The 24,340-nt window shown below is 39.9% G+C and overlaps 1 protein-coding gene across 1 annotated transcript in view; it reads left to right on the top strand.

Annotated features, from left to right (window-relative positions):
- Positions 1-24,340, top strand: part of Pcsk5 (proprotein convertase subtilisin/kexin type 5) — a 409,247-nt gene that overhangs the window by 91,288 nt on the left and 293,619 nt on the right. The window contains exon 3 of the mRNA XM_051194065.1: positions 990-1,103. Within this exon, the coding sequence (XP_051050022.1) occupies positions 990-1,103 (114 nt within the window). The remainder of the gene's footprint in view (positions 1-989; positions 1,104-24,340) is intronic.

The following is a 24,340-nucleotide window of genomic DNA, read 5'->3' as shown; positions in this document are numbered from 1 at the left end:
AGGCTAATCTTGTATTTGAGATGCTCTTTTTTTTTGTCATAATAACAACCTGTTTTTAAAATATCCTTTTATTTTATATGCCATAAAATTATAGATGCTATGCTAAACTCAAAGTTGAAGTAAAGTTCATGGTTAAATGTGAAGGCTTCTGGAATGTTGCATTTTTGAAGTTTGAGTTGGCAGGATGTCCATTGCTCAAGAACCTGACTCTTTAGTCTTTGCCACAGATAAAAGTAGGGCAGACAGTTTTTCATTCATCTAGTAGTGTTCTTCTACCATGCTGTGTTTTTACAAAGCTGTGCAACCCTAGCCAGGGCAGGAGTATGGACCTGCAATCCTAGGACTTAGAAGGCAGAAGAAGGATTGCTGTCAGTTCAAGGTTGCCCCCTAACAAGTTTCTGACCCTCCAGACTTCCATAGTGAGATGATGCCTCAAAAACAACAACACCAAAATTAGTGATGCCAAAGCATTTAAGAATATGTTGCATCATAGGAAAGGGCACATGAGTCCAATACAACTAGTGTTGTTTATGACAGTTTATTTCAATTCCGCTTTACCACTTCCGGTATGCTTTAGCTACACTACAAGAGCAGAATGAACCGGCAAAGTCTGAAATATTTAGTATTGAAGCTCTGTAGAAAAAGCTTTCCGATTCTTACTATGAATGGAAATATACCCTAAAAATTATCACTATCACCTTAGAACAAATTATCAGTGTCATGTTTTTGAAAACAACAACAAAACTGGCTTGGTGTTGAAATGAATTATTGGTCTATAAAAGACTAAAATGTCTGCCTCTATTGAAATAAAAGAGAGCTGGCTTTCTAGAGAATCACATGGGCTCAGAGATTTTAGTTTTCACAATAACATTTGACTTGACACAACATTGACCAGAAATGGGAAATGCAGTAGACCGTCATTTATGTTACGTGATATTATGTTTTATGCGATGGAAGCTGAACACTCACCAGATATCTCTTCTTGGAAGGTGGAGTGGATTCAACAGCAAGTGGTGAAAAAACGGACAAAGAGGGATTACGACCTCAGCCGTGCCCAATCTACCTACTTCAATGACCCCAAGTGGCCAAGTATGTGGTACATGGTAAGTTCACCAAGGAAATCCAGCTATGGTCATGCTGTCCAGTTTTGTGGTGTATAAACAAAAGCTGTTGGTCCTGAGAGGTACAGAAGCAGTGACTGGGGACCTTTCCCCTCATCAAGACTCACTGTTTGAGACAGAGTGTACCATCATACTTTCTAAGACAGGATGGTGCGGAGGTAGAAAACTGCCCTAAGATGTAGACACACTGAGACCTACTTGAAATGGTGTTCACCTCTGATAAATTGCTGCTCTGCCCTAAAATGGTTTAGTCCATGATGCACACTAGAACTTGCATGTCATTGGAATTACACTGCTGGCAAGTGTCACCTGACATGCCACCTAATGTGTATCAGGAACTGTTTGACCAGCTCAGGGAAGCCAGTGTAAGGATGTCTGTAAGGGAAACTCACTAAACTTGTAGAGCATGGTGCTAGTCCACTTTAGCTTGTCTCCTTTGGAAATACACTTCTCTAGTCTTAAGAGTTTTTGCTTTGTGATTACTGAAACATGGCTTGGAAGACATTACTCATTCTTCACCATGAATTCATATGTCACCAGTTTGATCGGTAAGCTGTAAAAGCTCTTTTTTTGTTTGTATTTCTTGAAAATTTTTGTTGCGAAGTGTTGCCAGGGTGTTTTCCACTACACTACTTTTTATAATCCCTGTCTCGAATTCTCCACGTCTCCAGCTGATGAAAAGACACACATCCATAGAATTTCGCATCCTTTCCACAGATTTTCCTGGCTTGTGTGGCCATTCATTCCTGCTGGCTGGAGAGCTCCTTGCTCTCCTCCTGTGAGGTGGGTCAGGACTGTCCCACAGATGCTGTACCCAGGACTGATTTCTCTAGAGTTCTCCCCATGTTCTCTTCTGGCATCATGTTCTTAGCCTCCCATGTGAGGTGTGGGGGAGCTTCACCCCAATTGCTGTCAACAGTTACTTCTTTGTTACTCTGATAAAGTGCCATGACCAGAAGTGACTTATGGAAGAAAGTTTATTTTGGCTCCCAGTTGCAGAGGGAAAGCCCATGATAGCACTAAGCATCAGGCTGGGTGGCAAGAACATGAAGCTGAGAGATCGTATCTCAACCTTAAACAGGAACCAGAGGGTAACTGGAAGTGGAGTGAAACTAAATTCAAAAGCCAACCGCAGTGCATACTCCTTCTAGCAAGTCTGTACCTCCTAAAGGTTCTATAGCCTCCCCCATCCAGCACTGGCAGCCAGGACCTAGTGTTAAATGCTTGAGCCTATGGGAACCAATTTTCATCGCCACACTGGTGACACCCTTTACCATGCATTTTACATTCTAGTCATTAATGATGTTCATATATTTGCTCTGATGTATTTTGGGGTGAGCTGAGGGAGAATTCTGCATATGGGTCTTAGTCTGCAAGAACTCAGATTGTTACAGTACTGGAGATGCATGCTTATTTGGAGGCGGAGTAATGCGACTGATAGGACCGCCAAGTCTCATTCTCTGGGACATATCTAGAGATGGAAGGTTGTAGAGATAGCTAGAATCGCAGCAGAATTTTACATGAGAGCTCTGTTCTATGTAAAGAGCAAAGAAAGGAAGCCCTGGTGTGAACTTCAAAGGTATTGAGAATCCAGAAACCATTAAGTAGGGTCATCTGAGGGGACAGTAACACATGACAGCTTGCTAGCTCTCACAGAAGGAATGAACCACAGAGTGAGGCACTAGAATTAGTTTTAGCAGGAGTTGTGGCACTTTGTGTGCACAGACAAAATTGCCTTTTCTAAATGAAATTTGGAAATCATATGGAAAGCATAAGTGTCTCTATATGGGTGTTCATAAGACCAGGTGAGGGAGACCTTCCTTGCCTCGTCTCATATTTCTTCTCACAGGAAAGAGTCACTGCTGCCTGCACATATCTTCCTGGACAAGAGTAAGCTACCACATGTCCCTTTTCCTCTCTCTGCACTAGTGAGACAGAAGGACACCAGGAAAAGTGAGGGCTACCTCTCTAGCACCGTAGACCACCTGAGTTTTGTTGTTGATGAATTTTTAAATTTTTTTACATTTTCTCTGTTTGTCTCTCTGTCTCTCTCTGTCTTTCTCTCTGTCTCTCTCTGTCTCTCTCTGTCTCTCTCTGTCTCTCTCTCTCTCTCTCTGTGTGTGTGTGTGTGTGTTTGTGTGTGTTCCTGTGTAGAAGTCAGAAGAAGAAAACTCATGGGAATCAGTTTGTTTACTTCTGTCATATGGGGAATCCAACTTGGGTTGGGCTATCAGGATTGGTAACAAGTACCTTACCTGCTATCTTGCTGGCCTATGGCCTTCTTTTTGACCAAGGACTACTTGCTGACTGATGGCTGCCATGCCTGACCCCAACCCAAGAGCCCGTTTCTCACTGGATTTTCTGAGCCCCATACAAGGAAGGTTGAGAGGAGAACTCAATGTGTTAAGTACTTTTAGTACTCAGTGTACTAAAAGCATTGTACCATGTGCCCTATGAGTAGTTTTCCGATCTTATATAAATAAATGTATGTATTAACATGAGATATAAGAATGAGGAATATGAGGTTCATGTCGAAGCTCACTCAGCCTAGTAGAGCTGAGATGCCACACTGGTAGGCCAATCCATGCCCAGCCTTCCAATGAGCTAAGAATCCTACCCTCATCTTTGTGCTGCTGACACATACCAGGAGAATTGCTAGTCCTGCCCATCATGAACTTCAGATATATTCACAGAGTCATGACTGAAGAAACAAGACATAGCCGTGAGTGTCATTCGAGATAAACATGCTATCAGAGTACTTCAAAGAGTCTATTCCAGTTACTGTTTCCCCCTTAAGAAAACAGACAGGAAATAGATTGCAGACCTGTGATTATCTTTCAGGCACACTGTGACCAAATTGAGAACCAGGGCTCTTAAATCTGCAAAACAGTATTCAAAGCCCTAGTATGGCTTCCCCTAATATGTTCATGGCTAAATCCCATAAACTTCCCCACTACAATGTGAAGAGTATTGACTCTTCTGTTGCTGCCTGACAGGATACCCCAGAACTGAGCTTTCATATCAACTATTATCTCATTGGTTCTGCTGGTCACAAATCTGAACAAAGCTGAATGGTAGTGGCTATGCTATGTTACACTTCAGTGTTCAGGGTTTCAGTTAGATGGCTCAAAGATTCCATGAGAGTGGAAAGTTCAGATCTCTAAGTATTCATTCATTTGCCGCCCTCACCAAAAAGCTAATTGTGGTCATATGGGAAGCATAATTTTCCATCTAGCCTTAGAAGCCACGGAGAGTTATCTAATTTATTGTTAGTGTTAAGAGTCAGTTGTGCTTCGACCCTGAAGCAGACTACCTGGCAGGTGTGCACAGCAGAGGAGGCGTGGCACATTCTGTGTCTTCGCAGATAACCACCAAAGGTTAGCGAAATTCAGCACAAGAAGCACTCCAGTGTCCAATACCCAGATTATATCATAGTCATTGTTCTTTGGCTTCTCAATCAAAAATTTAATTTTATTTGGCAGAGGTAGTGGATCCATACATCTGTGTCATATTTGGTGTCCGTCTGTTTCCCTGCCATCAACTTTCTATTTGTTGCTTTAATAAACCTTTAAGAAAGCAAGAGCCTATGAGCAGTGAGCATCTTCCTGATCATGCTAGAGACGTAAGCAAAAGCACCTATTCATTTCTTTCTTCCATCCTTCAAGCTCTGGTCCAATATAGTCCAATATAGTCTTGGCTGGATAGTTGGTGAGCCTCCATAGGCTCCTTCCTCCAGATCATCAGCCTGGGCCTATTCTTGTCATTCTATATTGGTCATAGGAGAGTGGAGATTAAAAGAAAGGAGTGTCTAGATGTTCTTTTAATTTATTTAAAACTTTGGCCCAAGTCCTTCCCTGCCTTGGACAATGGTGTGCAGAGCCATTCTGTCTAGCCTTGAGGCTTGGCCCATTGTGTCCAGAAGCATGAGTTTAGAGTGTTCATGCTGGGCATGATGGTAGTGAAGTTTCTCCTCCACCCTACCAAAGCTCTCAGGTCGATATCCAGGAATCATAAAGATCAGTCAAGAAAGAGCAACTCATTTCCTGGTACATCAACCTATACCTTTCTTCTGTCACACATGTGACATAGGCTAGCTGTTTTGAAACACAGGTCCTGTGCCTCCTAAGATCAGCATAGCAGAATAGGACAAGATAAGAACATACCAGAACTTGCTGGGAAAGTTCTGTTTACAGATTGATTCTTCTTTGAGAATCTTGGCCCCACCAACACTAGAAAGTGATGCTCTGCATTTTGGTCTGTAGTGGGCCTTAGACAGTGGGGTGGGTGGTTCTAATGTGCATATGTGGTGAATGCTGAATAAATACTAGTTGCATGAATGAATGAGCAAACCTGCTATCACTCTGAAGCAGAGAAAATAATTGCCTGCATTTAATGAGTTCCCCATGTTATGCCAAGTCTCTTGCTAAGTCTGTTATGTAGTAGATTATTGACTGTGTTCCAGTGAGTTAGGCATTATTATCATTGCCACTTTACAGATGAGGACATTAAAGTCTAACAGAAGTTGCCAAAGGTCACCTACTGAGTAGAGTTAGAGCCCAGTGTTAAGACCCATCTCTGCCCCTCAGACGTAGGGTTCCTGCTTATTTCTGCATCTGTGGCTCATAAAGTGGCAGGAAGCGGAATCACCTGGAGGACTTCAAACCAATTGCTGCCCATCTTCTCCCATTTCTCCCACAACACAGTCAGGGACTTTGCATTCCTGAAAAGGTTCCTACTAATGTGATGCTATTGGGTAGGAGTCCCTTAGAAAACCCTCCTTCTTGGCCTTATCGTGAGCACAGGGTTATAAGAGCATAGCTTATTTTGTCTCCCAGTTATTAGGTAGAAGAAGAAGGCTTTTAAACTTCTGGAGCATTGTAAAGCACACATAGTTTACATTTGCCTTGGTCCCATCTTTTCTGACTGCATTTTCTATCTGGGAAGCTGGAAATATTAATATGAAAAGATATTTTTATTTAACTTGAAATCAAACTGATTGAAAATACCCCTGTCTTAGCAACCTCTGTATGTGTTTCTGCAGCATGGTCTTGTCCTCTCTATCTGCATCTGGGTTCTAGTTTGACTCAGTGTTTATGTATGGGTGTTTGATCCTGTTTTCAACAGGCATTAGTTGAGGGCTCCATGGAGAAGTTAGTTGTTGATCTCACTCTCCGGGAAGGGCATTTATGATAGCCTTTCCACGGAAGCTCAGATTGTTAGTTGGGAGCACTCTTGTAGTTCTCTAGACCTTTCTTTGTGTTCAATTTTATCTTCAAACCAATATTGGCTCCCTGTTTTATGTTCTCTCTCTCTCTGTCTCTGTCTCTCTCTCTTTCCTATCTTCTATTCCTAACCAGGCTCAATCTTCCTGGTCGCACATGTTTTCCTTTCCTCCCCCTCATTTTCTCCTACTTGGAAGGGACAAGTCTCCCAGATCTCAGGTGAAGTGTGTGGGGGGGGGCAGCCCCTTATGTTTTTAAGTTCTGATGTGTTATTTAAAAGTAAAACTGGGCAGTGGGGGTTGGGAGATACCTGCCGATTTTGCTTTTTGGCTCTGACACTGCTAGTCGGAACCAGCACTCTAGACTCTGCATCTGGGAACATCCTGTGTATATTTAGTAAATATACACATGATTTCAAGGGCGATAGATAATAACAAATGGCTCATGTTTTGGATGCACTACTTCAGATTTCATGAAAGCTCCCTGGGTGGTTTTTCAGAATCATACTTGCCGATCAGCAGAGTGAAAATTAGCTGAGTCCAGTTGTGTGGGGGGCATATCTGCCAGAAAACGATGAACTAGCTTGCATTGTAATTGCGAAAAATTATTTTAAGCCACATGATCCTTTCTCAGCCAACTGGATGCTGTTCAGTACTCCAAGAGTTTTACGCATTGCTGTTTCTGTAGTTGGCGCATAATTTCCTACTGGTTTATACTGTCATTTGACTCTAATAAAATCTGGTGGAGTTTGTGGCATTATTGTCCCAGCAGCTTGGAAGTCATCCTTTTAAGATGCCCCATTTGGTTGTTTAATTGAAAATGCAACATGATGGAAATCTGCAAGCATGTGGCACATTCTGAGGAAAGCAAGAGTCATCTGAAAAGGCCAGATTCCAGCTCAGCAGGGACTAGTGTGCTGGTGCAACCACTGAGTGGAGACCTGGTTTTACTGTACTAGTATATGCCACTAACTGATTCTAGACCCTTTCCAAGCATTGTATCCTCTTAACATTAGCACATCTGAAAAAATAACATACTGATCCTTTCTTAAGTTTGTGCCTAACTAAATTTCTTCCAGCTCTCCATGTCAAGATATCTTGGACATTGAGTCTGGGGACAATAAATACCATTGATAATCCCAGATCTCCAGCCAAGAGCTAACCCATGAACTTCAACTGCTGTATTCTATATAATCATAATATTATTGCTTAAAACTTAATAGGAGGTCCCCAAGACCACCCGGTTCAGTGAATCACTAGGAGGGCTCACATGATTCATCGGGCAGTCACACTCACAGCTATGGATAATGTCAGTGAAAGCATACCAAGCAAAATCAGCAGATGGAAAAGTCCCATGGGGCAAAGTCCAGATGAAGCTAGGCTCAAGGTTCCAAGAGATTTCTCTTAGTGAAGTGCCAGGAAAGCACTTTATTCCCCAGCACTGAATGTGGCAACATATGGGTCATGGTGTCTTAAAGCCTCTCTTTGCTGGTGGGAGTATATGGATCATCTAGGCCCCCATGCTTCCTGTGTTCCAAAGTCCCAACACTCAGAAAGAAAGCAGGTGTTCTGACACACCCAGTACCCAAAGGCTTTAAGTACTGTGAGCTCTTCTTATCAGGGTATAATGAGAACACTCCCAACATCCAAGGCCCCAGATGCCAGTCAATAGGCTACCTTGCAGGTGACCATTTAAAGAATTCCAGTCTCAGGCCTGCTGTGTTAAACATTATTCTTCCCTAAAAGCATGCATGATGTGCATGATGTTGTCCTCTGGATGCTGTAATGATTTTTCTTCACAGTTCCTCACTGCATGGAATTTATCTAACAGGGACAGTATTTATTAAACGACCACACAGATCTACAGTGTTAATTGTGTTAAAGTAGACCAAGAGTGACATGCACCATCATTTAGACTAAACAATAAGGGATCATGCTACTGGAAAAAGGATGAGAATGATCATGGCAAGTCCACAAGGCTGGAATCAGCCAGGGGAGTGGGTGTGGGAGCAGCATCCAACAAAATGCTGTGTGGGGCGATGGAACTCAGGTCAAATGAAATCTGCATGCAAAAGGCGGTGGGAAGGCAGACAGTGGGTAAACCAGAAAAGGCCCTACAGCAAAGAGCCTGGATTTATTTTTTGTTTGTTTGTTGTATTTAACACAGAAATGTTACATAAAGGAAAAGTGACTAAATGGGGAGGTGTTTACTTCAGTTGGCTGTTCATTAGAGTTTTAATGACCAATCTGACTATGACAGAGAACAGAGAAAGCAGAGCTTGGGGGCAGATCTACAGATATTACAAGAGTCTAATTGGGATGGTTTAAAGCAGCAAGTGTAGGGAAGGAGAACTGATACTGACTGAAAGGCAGAGTGGCTTTGACTAGCTGGAGTGTCTTTAAGAGAGGAATTAAGGATGGCACAGAGGCTTCGGTCAACGTACAAGGAATAGGTGCATGGGAAACCCAGAGGGTACACAGCAGAGCTTAAACTGACACCTGCCCATTACCTTGACATGATTATGTTAGTGTGTATTTCATTGTCCCACATTGTGAGTGTGCCGGGAGGAAATATATTAGGAGTGGCAGGAAAACTTACACATAGCCAGTGAAAGTGCTTTTTGAGGGTGTCAAGAACTAGTGACCCACCTAAAGAGAAAACAAAGCACTTCTGGTAATATTCGTTTCTCTGCTAGTGTAAATTACCACAGCCTTCTATGAATATTAGAGGGATGTGATTTATTTTGTACTAGCAATTTGTCTTGTCACCTTTGCTTGCAAAGAGTGAGAAATGTGTGGGGTTCCACCCCAAGAACACTCTACCCGGTGATAAACAAGTCCGTTAAGAGAGAAGAAAAGTCATTTTTAATCAAGTTTTTCAAGACGTCTTTAATTAGTTACCAATTTCTGTTGGAGAGCAGGTAGGAATGACCCTTGAGCTTGCTTAATCTGCGTTGTCTCTTGAACATGGTGATTAAGGTCCTTTTATCAAACAGCTTCTCTGATTTCCTCATTTCTGAATTTGGTTTCACCGGGGATTGAGATCAGTTGCAGTGATCAAGGCCTTCTGGGGTGCATTGTAACCTGTCTCTGCTAGTAGCTAATGTTAGCTCAATAAACATCTGAGACACAGTGGAGAGAGAATCGGTCACCCAGACTCAACATACTCCATGTCCATAGAATCAATTTTAGTTACTTCTAAAGCAAAATGGCTTCAAACGCTCCATGCTGAAAATTCAAATTCCCAAATTCTATGAGACAGGGACATCTGGAATGCTTCTTTTCCTCGATACTGTTGACAGTGAAGTTGGCCAGGACATTAATGGAGGGAAAGAAATCCAGTTATGAGAACACTCAATGTGTGTGTGTGGGGGGGGGGGAACCTATGCTGCTTGGAGGAAGAGAAACTAATAGTTATTTTCATGTCAGTCTGATGTACAAGTTTGTCCAATGTAAGCAGTACTTGGTGGGCAACCCCTGGCTAGGATGGAATTCTCTGTTAAGCTTGGATAGTCAATATGGAAGCTGAAGGAATTGCTGTACAGCACAGAAACTCGAACAATACTGAAACAAGTAGAAGGGAGCCTCTGATTCCAGGAACAGGACTTGATTACTTAATTGAGTGGATCAGAATCATAATTCAGTTTTGAATACAGAGGTGCCATATTTTTATGGCAGATGATGTGGACAAGATGGAAAATGCATGCACTTGTTATTCATTCCTTGATTAGAAGAACGAGTCTGATGAAACACCTATTTTTTTCTTTATGCTATCGCAATGGTCAATTAGTCTAGATAGTGACTATTCAAATATTTGGTGCCATATTAATGGGAAAACTTTCAAATATTACTCAAGAAATTTGGCTCTTGTTTTATTCATCACCTTGGTTTCCTAGGGATTTGAATTTGATACTTATTTAAAAAAAGAAAAGAATACTAGGATAGACATTCTCACCAAGCATATAAAATTAGCATATGTAAAGCCCAGGAAAGAATATTATATCCAAATAATAGAATTGTGTTCTTAATGATTTCTCTGCATGGCTCTGGAAATGTAGTTTAATTTATGTCTTGAAAATGTGATGGTTGAATCTGTTACTAGTGACTGAGAAATCATTCTTGTCTGTCAGTGAGCTGAAAGAGCTTCAGCTTGACTCTCAGCAGTAGTTTAGCATAAAATTGTGTTCAGCTTGTTTTTATTCAATGAAATCATGTTTAGTCTTCCTTTGTTTTGAATGACTGGGGCCTTGAACATGCTAGGCATACACTCTAGAACTGAATTGTGTATCCACTCTTATTTTTCAGTTTGTGACAGGGGCTCATGAAGTTGTCCACAGTGGCCTTGAAATCAGTCAGTGTTGCAGGCAGGCCTTGATTTTGTGAACTTCCCACATCAGCTTTCCCTATAGCTGGAATTATAGGCCTTGGTTATCAGGCCCAGTGATGATTTTCTTCCCAGCCTGAGCTCTGCATCTTCACCCTTCTGCTTTGCATCCACACATATTCCCCAGGCACACTGCAACAGGCACTGTACTTTTTATAGCTATTGGTTTCTTTTGAAACAGGCGAGGTTTAGAAGATACTGAAAAACTTACTATGCCTCCAAATTAGTGTGGTCCTGGAACCTAATTCAAGCTCTCAGTGTATGCCCGGTCCCCACCATGTTCATTTCTCAGTAACCAGAACTGTACTCCATTCATATGGCCTTTTCTGTACTAAGGCATCCTGTTCAAAGGCACAAACTTGGGCTTTATCAGAAACATAGCCCACTTGCTCTGAATTCTGGGGTAGAGACTCACATCTGATTACTATTTCACATGCTTATACTAGACATGTGATAGAATGTTTGTTTAGAAAATTAATGCAAAAAGAAAAAAGAAATACATGATGAGCATCGGTGGCCCTGTTACCAACTTTGATATTATCAACTCATGGCCACTCTTTCATTTATTGACGCCTGTACTCAGACCATCTTAAAACCTCACTCTTCATTTCATCACTAAATGCTCTTGGATGTATTTCTATAAGTCAAGAAACTTTGCTTTCCATAATAAAATCACAGTACCATTTTCACATAAAATTTCTTAATTATCTCTTTATAAATTCAAATGTGCACTTTCCAGATTCCTCCTACTGCCTACTGTTTCCTTTTAGTTTGACCCAGGCTCACAAAAGCTTAGGCTCCTGCACTCTTCTCTGTTTTATCTCCGTTGAAGCTTGAGTTGAGTAATCTAGATTATTTAAAGTGTTGTGATATGAATTTTGATGGTTGCACTTTTGGGGGATCGTTTCTTGAGTTTAGCTTACATCATAGGGTCAGAAAGCCCAGAATGCAAGTTCATTTTTACTGTTGAGAAGGTTGGAGAAGTCTGCGCCACACTGTAACCAACAGTGTGCACTTTCATGTGGATGTGCCTGTCTGTTTGTCTTTGTCACATAGGTGTTGCCAGTGCTCATTCATCAAGGTTTACCAAGTGGCCTCTTTTCTTTTTGTGATTTTTCCAGTTACAGGAGGAACTATCCTTCAATTACTTGCCTTTCCTACAGGAAAGGCAATGATGCTGCTGAATGCTTTAATTATACTCATTAGGCACTTCTTTAGACTTCCCCAAAGGCTACTGACAAACTTTGTCCATATTGAAGTCTAATTCATGATAATAAACATGTATAAATTATTTCACTGAAGCTGTAAATTACCTATCTCTGCCCACTAAGAACCCATTCAGTTGGCTTCCATGTCTCATTGCTATTAATCCTGTATTTTTACTCTTTTGTGCAGATGGGAGTTTCTGTCCCACCCAGTTCCACAGCATTTAGCTCCAAATAAACATACAGAGGCTTATATTAATTATAAACTCTTTGACTAATTGGCTTCTTATTGGCTAGCCCTTTTTTCATTATTAATTCATTTATATTATCTCCATGTTGTCTTGGCATACTGGAGAGTGTCCAAGCATCCTACCTTCTCGGTAGCTACATGGCATTCCCCTGACTCCACATACTACCTTTCTCTATCCCTGTTTGGATTTCCTGCCTGGGTAACTCCTGATTGTCCATTCATGGAAAGAGCTTTATTCATCAATCAAGAAAAGAAACATATTCACAGCATGCAGAAGGACATCTCCCATCACTTTTGTCTTGATTTTTATTTATATTTTGTTTGTTTTAATTTTGGTGTGATATTAGCTGTTTCCTGCCTGCCTGGAATGAAACATTTCTTCAAGGACACTTATTCCTTTTTTGTTTTTAATCAGTTCATAGAGACGATGATAATGTACAGCAATGGTTGCTATTGGGTCATTCCTTAATACTTTTCAGTAACCATAAAATATACCATAGGTCACACAGATATGTTCTATTTGAAATCAATTATAGATGCTTTTAAATTTCTGTGTTCATCGATTTTACACCTACGTGTTTTATTCTTTTTTTTTTTTTTTTCCATTCTGAAAATCCAGCTCTCAGGCTTGTCTTGCCCTGTATATATAACACCATCTTAGTAAAACATTGCCATCATAAATGCCATGATTACTGCAATTTGTGGGTTTTTTGAAAATATATTCTTTTCTCATACAATATACCTGATTATAATTTCTTTCTCCTCCATTCCTCCAAGTTCCTCCTCCCCTCCCTTTCCTTCTCCTCTGGATCCATTCCTTTTCTGTCTCTTATTATAAAAGAACAGATTACCAAGAGGCAACAATCAAAAATAAAATGCAGCAATAAGAAAAAAAATTATCATATTGAACTTGGACACAGCAACCCAACAGGAGAAAATGCAATCCTATTAGGAAACATTTTTGTTTCTTTTGGGGGGCAGGGGCTAGAACCCAGGACCTCACAATGCTAGGCAAGCACTCCGCCATTGATCTGGTCTTCTCTGAAATCATTTTAAAATGGCTTTCATGAAGCTGGGGTTTCTTCTCAGCATCAGTCATTCTGTGTCCTTTAGAAAACACAGTATCACCTATTCCATGAATCTCAAGTGTACCACCATTTTTTAAAAAAAAAAATGATTGCTGTGCTGTTATTGGACGTCAGAAAGTATTTCAAAGACTTGCATTGCTGCAGCATATTCTGGCAGGAGACTGGGGGCAATGAAACCGTCTGTTCCAGTAACCTGATACTCTGGAAGTATACATTCTGTTTTGAAGGAATGAAATTAATTCTACGAGGTCTGTGCACAATAGACTATAATCATGTTCTCCAATGTTCTTCTTTAGAAGAGTGTGGTAACCTTGCCATTCATCTTTAAATTGAAGGCTAAAGTAAAACAGGACCAGAAATGTTGCCATTTGTAGAGTTTAGTCTAAGAAAATGAAGATTAAAGAGATCTGTAATGATCAGACTCGTTTATTCTAGAGAGTGAAAGGGAATGTGCAGTGAACAAATCATTTGAACTGGGTGTGCACTCTAATGAGCATTGAGCTCCTTCTGTACTCCCAGGACTGGATCCTAAGAGTTGCTGCAGACTGTTCAATACAGGCATTAATTTAATGTGTAGCAGGATGGAAAATGAAGGAAAGAAACAAATTGTAAAACCCACAGGGAAAAAAACAGTAAATTGCTAATGATTTTAATCATTCAACAATTAATTGAACTTTATGACTGGAGGGAATGTAAGTCAGCCTGCTGGAGGCAAATAGGAAAGCTTTAAGTTTTATCCCAAAGCAGACCATAGAAACACTGGGACCAGCCAACTTTGTAAGCATTTTGATGAAACCATCTTTGACTTGGTTGCATGGACCCCAGATGACAATGTACGAATAGGTATATGTTGTATACTGAATTTAAGAATGATATAAATTTCTTTGCAGTAAATGAACAATTTACACAAACAAAAAAAATTAGTGCAAAACATGCTTCTAGAACATTATTTGCAAGGATTGTTTTGTGACAGGGTGTCCTGTCATTCTGGTTGATACTAAACTCACTGTGTGTGGCATTAGACTCATGATTCTCCTCCCTTCCTCCCTCACCTCCCAAGTGCTGGGGTTGTATATAGCTGTTTACCACCACAGTCCTTACTTATAAGGATTTTTGATAGAAACTTCAAAGTCCAGTCATTTGGGATGCACTGATTTAAAGAATCTGCAGGTTTCTTTATTCAGGATGTCTCAGACTTAATATCCTGATACGCTTTGTGAATTTAAGAGAAGAATTTAAACAGCCAACATTTGTTTCTGTAACCTGATTGTCCATAGGAAATGTTTTACACAGTGTTATTTTAATTGGGATTGAATTTCAAATGATCAGAGATTTCAATCACTTAATTTGGGGAAAGGGAAAAAGAGAGGGTTAATTGGCTAAGTCAGAGCGCCAGGGCCCAGTTCTTTTTGCTATTGATTCATTTTTTAATAAGGTACTGCTCATGTTTGCAAGATACCTTCTGTCAGCAGTTCCTTGGTCAAACCCAATGGTGGGAATATTTCTTTTCCTCCTTCCTCCCTTCTTTCTGTATCTTGTGCTTGTTTTCTCTTTAGTCTCGGTGGCTCTGGGACAAAGTGATTTAGAAGAGTCGTGTGGAAGAGGATATGAAAGTACACAGTGGACTGTGATGTCCTGTCCCAACAGTAATCTGGGGTCACGGTGGACATGGTGGACATCTTCATGGGTATCCCAAAACAGAGACCACATAGGTTTCCAGAACATATGGCCAAGTTTGGTTCTGGTTAGTAAAAGACTGATTTGGCTTCTGTTTGACTTGGGGTAGTCTAAACATGGCTGACTCTCCCTAAGCTATCTCCCACTCCATCATTTTGGTGTGATTGGTACACATTTGGCTGTGTACACTGTGGTACCTCTCCTTTAGAAGATTTTTAAGTGAATATGTGATATTCTCTTTTTCCAACATTTTGATAAATTTAAAATCCACAGATATGCTGAAAAACAGTGTAATGAACACAAATGTTGAATTTACCTGGATTTACTAAAAGCTATTATTCTTTCTTTCTTTGTATGTACTTGTATATATGTGCAGACACACACACACACACACACACACACACATACACACACACATTCTGTTCCTCTTTCCTTTCTCTGTCTCTCTGTCTGTCTTTCTCTCCTTTTCCCATATGGATTCTGAAAGTATGTAGTAGACATTGCAAAAAAAGTCCTTACTTGTAAGAATTAGTGCTTTTCAAATTTTCTGTCCTTATTAAAATCTTCCCACAATACCATTTTCAGTAAATTGATTCCTTTTGATCCAGACCCTGAGGTTATACATTGCCATTGTTTGTTCCCTTTCCTTATCTTTCTTTCCTCTCAGAGTTAGGGTTGAAGGTTAATATGATGCATCCTCTTATGTTTGTATGTTTTTGCTTGGCTGGTTTGTTCGTTTCGACAGGGTCTTGTTGTGTGGCTCTTGCTGGCCTGAAACTAAGATCAATCATGCCTCTACCTCCTAATGTTGATTGCTGTGTTGTGCTTAGTTTTAGGTAGAGTACATCTCACTTTGAAGTTTGTTAATGACTTGTTTTAAGTCCTGATGCAAAGTTAAATTTTTGGGTCACAAAACCCACCAAGGATGGATTATATTCCTCATGCCAGGTGGAATGATGTCAGAAGTCTCAACTTCGTGATGTTAATTTTATTCACTGATTGGTAGATTACTTCATTATAAAATCTTAGTTTGCTTTATAATTAATAAAAGATCTGAGAAGTGTTATTTTGGGATGTGCAAATATCCTTTTCCCTGACAACCTTTACCAAGGTGTCGCATCTAATAACGACTCCTGTCTCCATGAATCATTCTGTCAACTTGCAAGATGATTTTCTAATTCTGTGGCCCATCTTTACTTCCCTTCCTTTCTAAATGTCATGTGAACTCATGGATTCTTTTTAAATGTAATGAGTCATTTCTGACACTACTCTTTTTTTGTTTTTGTTCAAAAATTGTCATGGATTAAGGACTAAGGCACTGTTCAAGTGGGCTCCTCCACATGCTGGAGAAATCCCATCATATGTTAGCACTTTATATTTTTTCTGCTCCAGCCTCAAAATAACTATTTCTCCAATAGGTAGTTTCTTTGATTGAGTACTTAAAAATCCATCACTGGTAAGGGCATAATTTACTATAAGCCCATTTTCATGCAGTCATCTGAAGTCAAGAAAACAAAGCTCCCAGAACCTCAAAATCTCTTGTATGAAAGGGCATGTGTCTTAGATTTCTGTTGCTGTGATAAACACCATTACCAAAAGTAACTTAGGGAGGAGAGTTTGACTTACACATCCTGATAACTGCCTATCACTGAGAGAAGCCAAGGCAGGAACCCGAATACGTACTTGGAGACCAGAACTGAAGTAGGGATGAACACTTATGAATGGCTTGTTCCCCATGCCTTGCTCAGCACCTGAGGTGGTACCTCCTGCAGTGGGCTGAGTCCTCCCACATCAATCATCACTCAAAAAAAGTGAAAAAACAAAAGGAAGGGAGGGAGGAAAGAAAGAAAAAGAAAGACAGGCAGACAGAAAGAAAGAAAGAAAGAAAGAAAGAAAGAAAGAAAGAAAGAAAGAAAGAAAGAAACATATCTTCAAGGTTTGCCTACAGGCTGATATGATGCTAACATTTTCTTAGTTGATGTTCCTCCTCCTCAGGTCACTCTAGCTTGTGTCAAGCTGACAAAATCCAACTAACAGTATGGGTAGTATTTGCATATGATCTTCACTCCTGTACCCATCTATGGATGACTTCTCATTCCAATACAATATAAATGGTGTCTGAATAGTTGTCCTGCTTTACTGGTTAGAGGAGAATGGGAAAATATGCAACACAGATGTGGTTCTCTAATCCAGTGTTTTAGATCTGTAGTTATGCTCCATGAATGCTGAAGCCATGAGTTGACTGTAAGTATATGGAATGTAGAGTGCCAACCCTAGTTCTAGGCAATATCATACATGCTTCCTTTTTCTGCCTACTTCATGTTTTTTCCCTTCCCCCCACCATGCAAATCATAGTGTCAAGTCAAGAAAACAAAACAAATTTCTTAGATATACCTTGACTATGGCATTGCTATCTCAGTGTCCCTACCAATGACAGCTTTACCTTAGTAAAATTCAAATTTCCTTTTTGTCTCTAGAATGCATTCCACGAGGCAGTATATTCAGAATACCCATTCCAAAGATTTAATTTCCTTTTTTCCCTCCCTGATCATATAATTAATTTGATTAATTACTTTTTATCCTTATGAATGTTCCCCCTTTCTCTATATATTTATTAATTTACTTATAAAATATGTAAAACATGTCTCAAAGTAAAGTACCATAGGGTATAGTATTTTCAGGGTTATTTTTTTAACTTTCATTCTGTTTATTCTTTGTGTCTTTCACATCATGCATCTCCATCCCATTCACTTCCCTGTCTTTTCATATCTGCCCCCTGCCCTTAAAACACACCCTGTAAGGAGTAAGGTTTTCGCCCACTGGCGATCTTGTCCCGCCACCATGCCAGCCCCAAATAACACACTGAGACTCTGTATTAGATATAATGCTATTGGCTAGGTACTAGTTTCTTATCGGCTAGCTCTGTCTTAATTATTAACCCATTTCTATTAATCTCCACGTGGTCTTATCTTACCGGGGAGTGGACCCGGACTTCTGTTTTCTCCAGTCTCTCCATCTTGACTCCTCCTTCCTACTTCCTCTTTCCTCCTTGTCTCCTAGCCCCACCTATCTAGCTTTCCTATTGGCCAACAGTGCTTTATTCATTAAGTAGTATAAGAAACATATTTACAGAATGACATCTCCCATCAACACCCCAACATAAATTAAGCACCTAAGAGTGGAGCTGTTAAATCAAAAGCAAAGTTTAGAATGAGTTTGTCAGAAATTGGCCAATTCCTCTGGAGTGAGGGCAGAAATAGCACTCCTGTCTTCTTTTTCTCTCTTGTAACTTACCTTTGCCTTTCTGATGTTCAATTTTGACTAATTCTGTAGACTAGTATCTCCAAAGTGATAGCATTGCTTTGCTCAACCTTTATTATGGGGTGCTGAGGTTATCTTCTTTGTGTACATAAATGAAAGAATGCCAAAAAGCTGATCAGGATGTATCAAAAGGACATAGGTGTCAATTTTAAATGTGTCCACATATTAAACTTGAGACAAAATTCATTCTCTCTCTCTTTGTCCCTCCCTCCCCCTCTCTCCCTTTCCCTTTCTCTTTCCCTCTCTCTCTCTCTCTCTCTCTGTGTGTGTGTATGAGAATTTAATTGAAAATAGGGCCTTGAATATACTAGATCAGCACTTTATTGCTGCCCTATGTACCATGTTATTTACGTATTTTTTATTTTGAGACAGTTCCAGTAAGTTGTCTAGGCAAGTGTTGAATTTGTTCTATAGCCCAGGCAGACCTTGAATTATAATCCTGGCTTACCCTCCTGAGTAGCTTGGATTACAGGCCTTTGCCACCAGGTCATGTCAAATCTTGGACAACATAAAGACTAAAAAGCAATATCCTTGACAACCCAATGCTTTTGAAAATGTCCATAAATTTATAATAATTTTTAATAAGGAATGAGAGTAAAGAGATTACAGAATCAGTTATATTTTGCTTATCAGATATTTCTAATGAATATTTAATTTAGCATAGAAGTTTAAGCTCATTCACATTCGTAGATGTATCCAGTAAATTTAATTTAGTCTCTGCCATATCATTCTGTTACGTAAAAATACAGTGCCTGACTTTCAGTGCCTAATTGGAGTGCTGGGACCCAAACTTAGGATACTACAGAGTTACAGTGGGTGCACAAGCAGTTTGCATGCAGTAGAAATTCGAATTTTGAGGAGCTTTTCCAGTTTTCTAGGAACTTGAGTCACAGCCCCTAGGCAGTCACACCGTCCTAAGAGGAACAGCTGATACTATGTAGTGTGGTACTGATAAGGTGGAGTGCTCAGTAGGGTCTGTGTGTTCAGTATATCTGACTTGGGATATTGGAACAGCTGATGGGCTGGCTGGAGGATAATCTCACTCTTGTGTTGTCTGTGTTTAGAAGCTGTTTTGAGTCTCAGTTATGCCCACAAGAAAACTGGGTGTAAGATGGAAGCTTGACATCTCTGCTTTCATTTTGCATCTGCTTCAACATTAGGTCACCTGTTGACATCATCTTACAGGCACGATACTTGCTTATGGAATATCTGTCTTGAGACTGTTACACCTAATTCAGTGGTTTTCAACCTTCCTAATGCTGCAACCCTTTAATACAGTTCCTCATGTTATGATGACCCCAACCATAAAATTATTTTGTTGCTACTTCATAGCTATAATTTTGCTACTGTTATGAACTGTAGTGTAAATATCTATGTTTTCTGATAGTCTTAGGAAATCCCAGTTAAAAGGTCAGTCTTACCCAAACGGGTCATGTCCCATAGGTTGAGAGCTGTTTACCTAATTCATTCAAATTCCTTTTAGTACTGAAGACACAAAGTAACTAAGGAACGTCATTGTCATTTTTTCACAGTCTTATTCCAGATAACCAAAGGACAACTAAAGGTCTCCTCACACCTGTAGCCACCTTAGATTCAATTCCAGGAACAGCACAACATCACTGAGGCAGCACCCTAAAGAATGAGAAGTTATCTCCTGAGATCCAGCTTGTCTTCGGAACAGTTGTCAAAAATAGATCTGTCTGTCTATCATCTATCTATCTATCTATCATCTATCTATCTATCTATCTATCTATCTATCTATCTATCTATCTCTATCTATCTATCCATCCATCCACCCATCCATCTATCTATTTAGCTATCATCTATCTATTGTATGTGTATTAGTACGTACATCACATGCCATACATGCAGGTGCCTTGGAAATGGAGTTAGTTACAAGTAATTTTGAGAGAACTAATAAGGGTGCTGGGAGCCAACCCTGGTCTTTTAGGAGAGCAGCAAATGTGCTTAACAACTGAGCCCTCTCTCCAGCCTGCAGGAATCACTGCTTTGGACTACCTTGTAGGTAGAGCTTAGAAACTTTCCCAGGTATAGTTGTTTACCAATGTCTCTTCCACCTTTGTCAAGTTCTTCACATTTAAATGTAAAGCTCAGCTCTTGTCTATACCACAAAAAACTTGCAGTCAGTGGGCACATTGATCCAATCACTTCCATGCTTTGCCATTCCTTTTCTCTGGAGTTGGAATCTAAGCCTAGAACAGTAAGGAGTAGTTTCTGTCACAAGCTCTTGTTCTCAAAGGCTGAGAAACATCAATACATATTTACTTGCTGTGTTTTATTGTGTAGTTTGTTCCTTGCTCTTCTAAGGCTATTTGTTTTGGTTTTCAAGAAGCTTTGTATATTTTGGTGATTGTTACAGAGGATTTTATATACGCTCAGTTCTTCTCTTTTCATTTAGACATCTGTGTTTGCTTCCTCGACTTTAAATAAATGTTCTCTGGCTCCTACCTGTGGTGCAATTTGTCTCTTTTACAGTCTCTCTTTTCTTTCATTTTAAATGCATTCTTCTTACTTTGTGAGCACATGTAATGCACACTTGCTCTCCTTCCACCCTGCTTCCAACTTTGAATCTTAGATTTACTAGGAAATATATGAAATATCCAGGAGTAGTCCCTTCACCTGTCTTGAGTGGGGGGGGGGAGCCCACCCACTGCTTGATGACCTTCTGTGAGCAGTGCATCCTGGGTTTCCTCTAGTGATATATATATATTTGAGACTCTCATAGAAGCTTGGTTGTATTTCTGTTTTCCCTTTGTTGACAGTGACTTCTTAATCTTAATGTTCTCTTCATTTGTTTTATTGGTGGAACTTTTGGTCTGGAGACCCAGGGCACACTTTCTTTTAGTATACTGTTTAAAATTAGGCATGAGCATGTCTGATCTCCAACCCCCATTTTCTCAGTCACTTTCTTTGGATGTGCTGTTACATTATTTGAATTTTGTTGTAGTCATGCCATTCCTCCATGCTCCTGATTATTCATTCAACTGAATCCAGCCTCCCTTGGCCACTGTAATTTAGTGTTTATTCCAAGTGTAATCTAATCATCACTGTGTTACCAGGCTTTAGTCAACTCTAGCTTCATGTCTTTCTGGTTTTCTTTTCATATATATATGAAATATATTATATTTTCCACTTGATCTGAAGTGTCATATTTGCAGATTTTATTTCCATGAATTGCACTGGGGCTCAGGTATAGTGTTGGCATTTTTGTTTAATTGTATAATTGTATATTTCCCAGTAGAATGCTTATCAGCTACAATAATTTGTTTCTTTTTATATTTGTTCACACAAGGATATTGGATGTGTATTTGTATGATGTCTTAAGCTTTTAGTGGCCTATTGGGAAATCTTTAGGTCAGTAGGGACAGGCCCTTGGGAGGGATTGTAGGACTACAGATTTCCTGGCTTCCTGCCCTGAAATGTATTCTAGTGCATTGTATATATTTGTGCTGTTTAAATCGGAGTCCTTACCAATATCTCTATGTGCTCTGTGAGCTTTTAGCCTGTGAAACCACTCTAGCCTTCTTTTAACAAATAAAGTTGGGTTGACTGAAAAGGTGGCTAAGGCTACTTTTCCAAAAGACTAGATTTGGTTCCCAGTAACTCCATGTGGCTCTCAAACATATGTCACTCAAGTTCCAGAGAATCCAATGTTCTCTTCTGACCTCTAAGGGCACTGCATGCCCATGGCGCACAGATATATTCAGGCAAAACACCCAAACACATGAAATAAAAACAAACTCAAAAGATGTGTGCGTGTGCACGTGTGTGTGTGTGTGTGTGTGTGTGTGTGTGTGTGTATGTATGTGTAACAACAGTTAAAAGCAGACAGACCATGAATTTGAGAGACAGCAAAAGCATGCATGGGAGGGGTTAGAAGGAAGAATGAGAATGGAGAAACAAAGTCATTATCCTTTCAAATGATTTAAAAAAATACCAAAAAAAAAAAAAAAAAAAAAAGTAGCTGTCCTTAGGTATGCCCCTCTAGTAAAGGGAAATGGATTAAAATACTAGTCTTCATTCTGCCTGGTACTTACTGTAATAGCTAGGATGAGAAGGAAAAATGTTTGTTGAAGTAAAAATGCTTAGTGACAAACTTTATGATCATAATATGAATTGTTCCCTAATGACATGAGAATAAACTAACAGAAAGTTCATTTCAGTTCCACTTAATCTCAACCTAAGTTAAATAAGAACATTTATTTTCAGAGATGACACCAACCTTAATAATAATGTTCTTTATGTTTGAAATTTCAAAACCTGAACTTGAAAAAAAAATTTCCTTCCTTAACTTCTTCTGCACAAACCGAAGAAGGTATATAAAAGAAAGTCATATGTGGACCCCAGCAAATGTGACTGAAGCTGTTTATGTGGCACATGGAAAAGCAAACTTTTCCTCAGCCCTTTGGGAAAAACTGAATGGACTGGACTAAACTAGCTATGGGACTTGGCACCCTATCAGCTAAGCAAAGAGGGGTTCACCAGTGACCAGGTCTGCCAAGCAAGGTCTGTTTGTGGGGCTCTTTCCTCTTGTAAAAGAAAACCATTGCTGCCTTCTTTCCTCTTTTGAGAAAAATAATATAAGAAGCTATGGCAATTCTCTTGAAACCAGGAGAGATGTTCAGAGAATGGAAGGGTCAACAGCTAAGAGTAGGGTGGCTGGGAAATCTTTCTTATGATGTCAGTCATTTGAAATCTTCCAAGTTTGCCGAGTAATAGTTAAATACTCTGACCATAGTTAATTGAATGTTCCTTTCCTTGCAGTTCAAAATACTTGAAATTAATATAAACCCCTTTCAAATTTCAAGAATTTACTGGCTCAACCTACCCTTTTTAAGGAAGTTTTCTTGTTTGTTTTATCTCCTAATGATCTTGTGGTACATCCCTGTTCCCCCTCTTACCTTCCCTTGAAAGCAAGGCTTCTTGGAATAAAATGAAAAGGGGGCACATTTTTCCCCTACTGGATCAAATGAACAGCCATGTGGGTGCCCAAAATTCCACCTACTTCAGTGTGTCATTACCAGTTTTTGCTCTTGGAAAACTTTCTGCTAAATAAGAAGTGGACACACATCTGTCAGACACTGCGGTGACTTCAGCCATGTTTACTGTATAGGACTTAGGTTAGTTAACCATGAAGAATTTGCTAACTGGGTAAGTAGAGAGGTAATAGATGCTTGGGAAACCAACCCAAGAGGATGTGTGCATCCAGGTGAGTGCAGCTGTGGGAAGCTGCTACCCTCCTGGTGATGTAATTCTGTTAACAGTATCCCTTTCATTAGTGGATGGGAACAAAACTATGTGGTACAGGAACAGCACTTCATTTTACCACAGGTTTGCTCCTATAAGAGTTAGGGCTCCTGCAGAGAAAGTTAAGCATAGGAAAGAAGATGCAATACTACATCTGGGTAGCTACTTTTCTGGAGTAATTTTCTGTAACAGAAAACATTCTGCCAATAGCTATTATAGCCAGCTGCTTGGCTTTATTCTTGGAAGGGTCTGATTTTTTTTTTTTATTAATAAGAAAATCTTTTACAATTATGCTTGCTGGTGTGGGGAAAATGATGACTGTATTTTCTTGCTCAATTCACAGCAGGTACTGGAGAGGATCTCACCATGTGAGAGAGGCCACCTTTCCTGTAAAGTCCTTTATGGAGTGTAAGATAAGCAGACACATTATGAAATCTAATCTTTTGTGATGCCTTTACTTCATGCCATTACAGACATTGTCCTGGACACATTATTGGCCTTTCTAGGCAAAATGTTTCATTTTCCTAGCGTTGGACTTTGTAGATTTCCTTCCAGCATATACCTGCAGGTGGACAATGAAAGCAAAGATGTCAGGGAGATGCAAGCAATTATTTTAGCCCAGTCTAGGCAGAGCAATATTAGAGTGGCCTTTTAGGAGCTGTCTGAATCGATTTTGCTTTCTGTCAGGCTGTGCTGATTCTCACTTTATCCATAAGTAGATTTGGTTTGGGATGGCTCCGGCTCAGCAGTCACAATGCATAGTGCCCTCTTTATTTCTTGGAGCTTTATGTCCTAAGACATTTCT

Source organism: Phodopus roborovskii, unplaced genomic scaffold (assembly GCF_943737965.1).
Source record: "Phodopus roborovskii unplaced genomic scaffold, PHOROB, whole genome shotgun sequence".
NCBI classification, from domain to species: Eukaryota; Metazoa; Chordata; class Mammalia; order Rodentia; family Cricetidae; genus Phodopus; species Phodopus roborovskii.
Note: the sequence above shows the minus strand (reverse complement) of the source record. Positions and strands in the feature narration are given on the sequence as shown.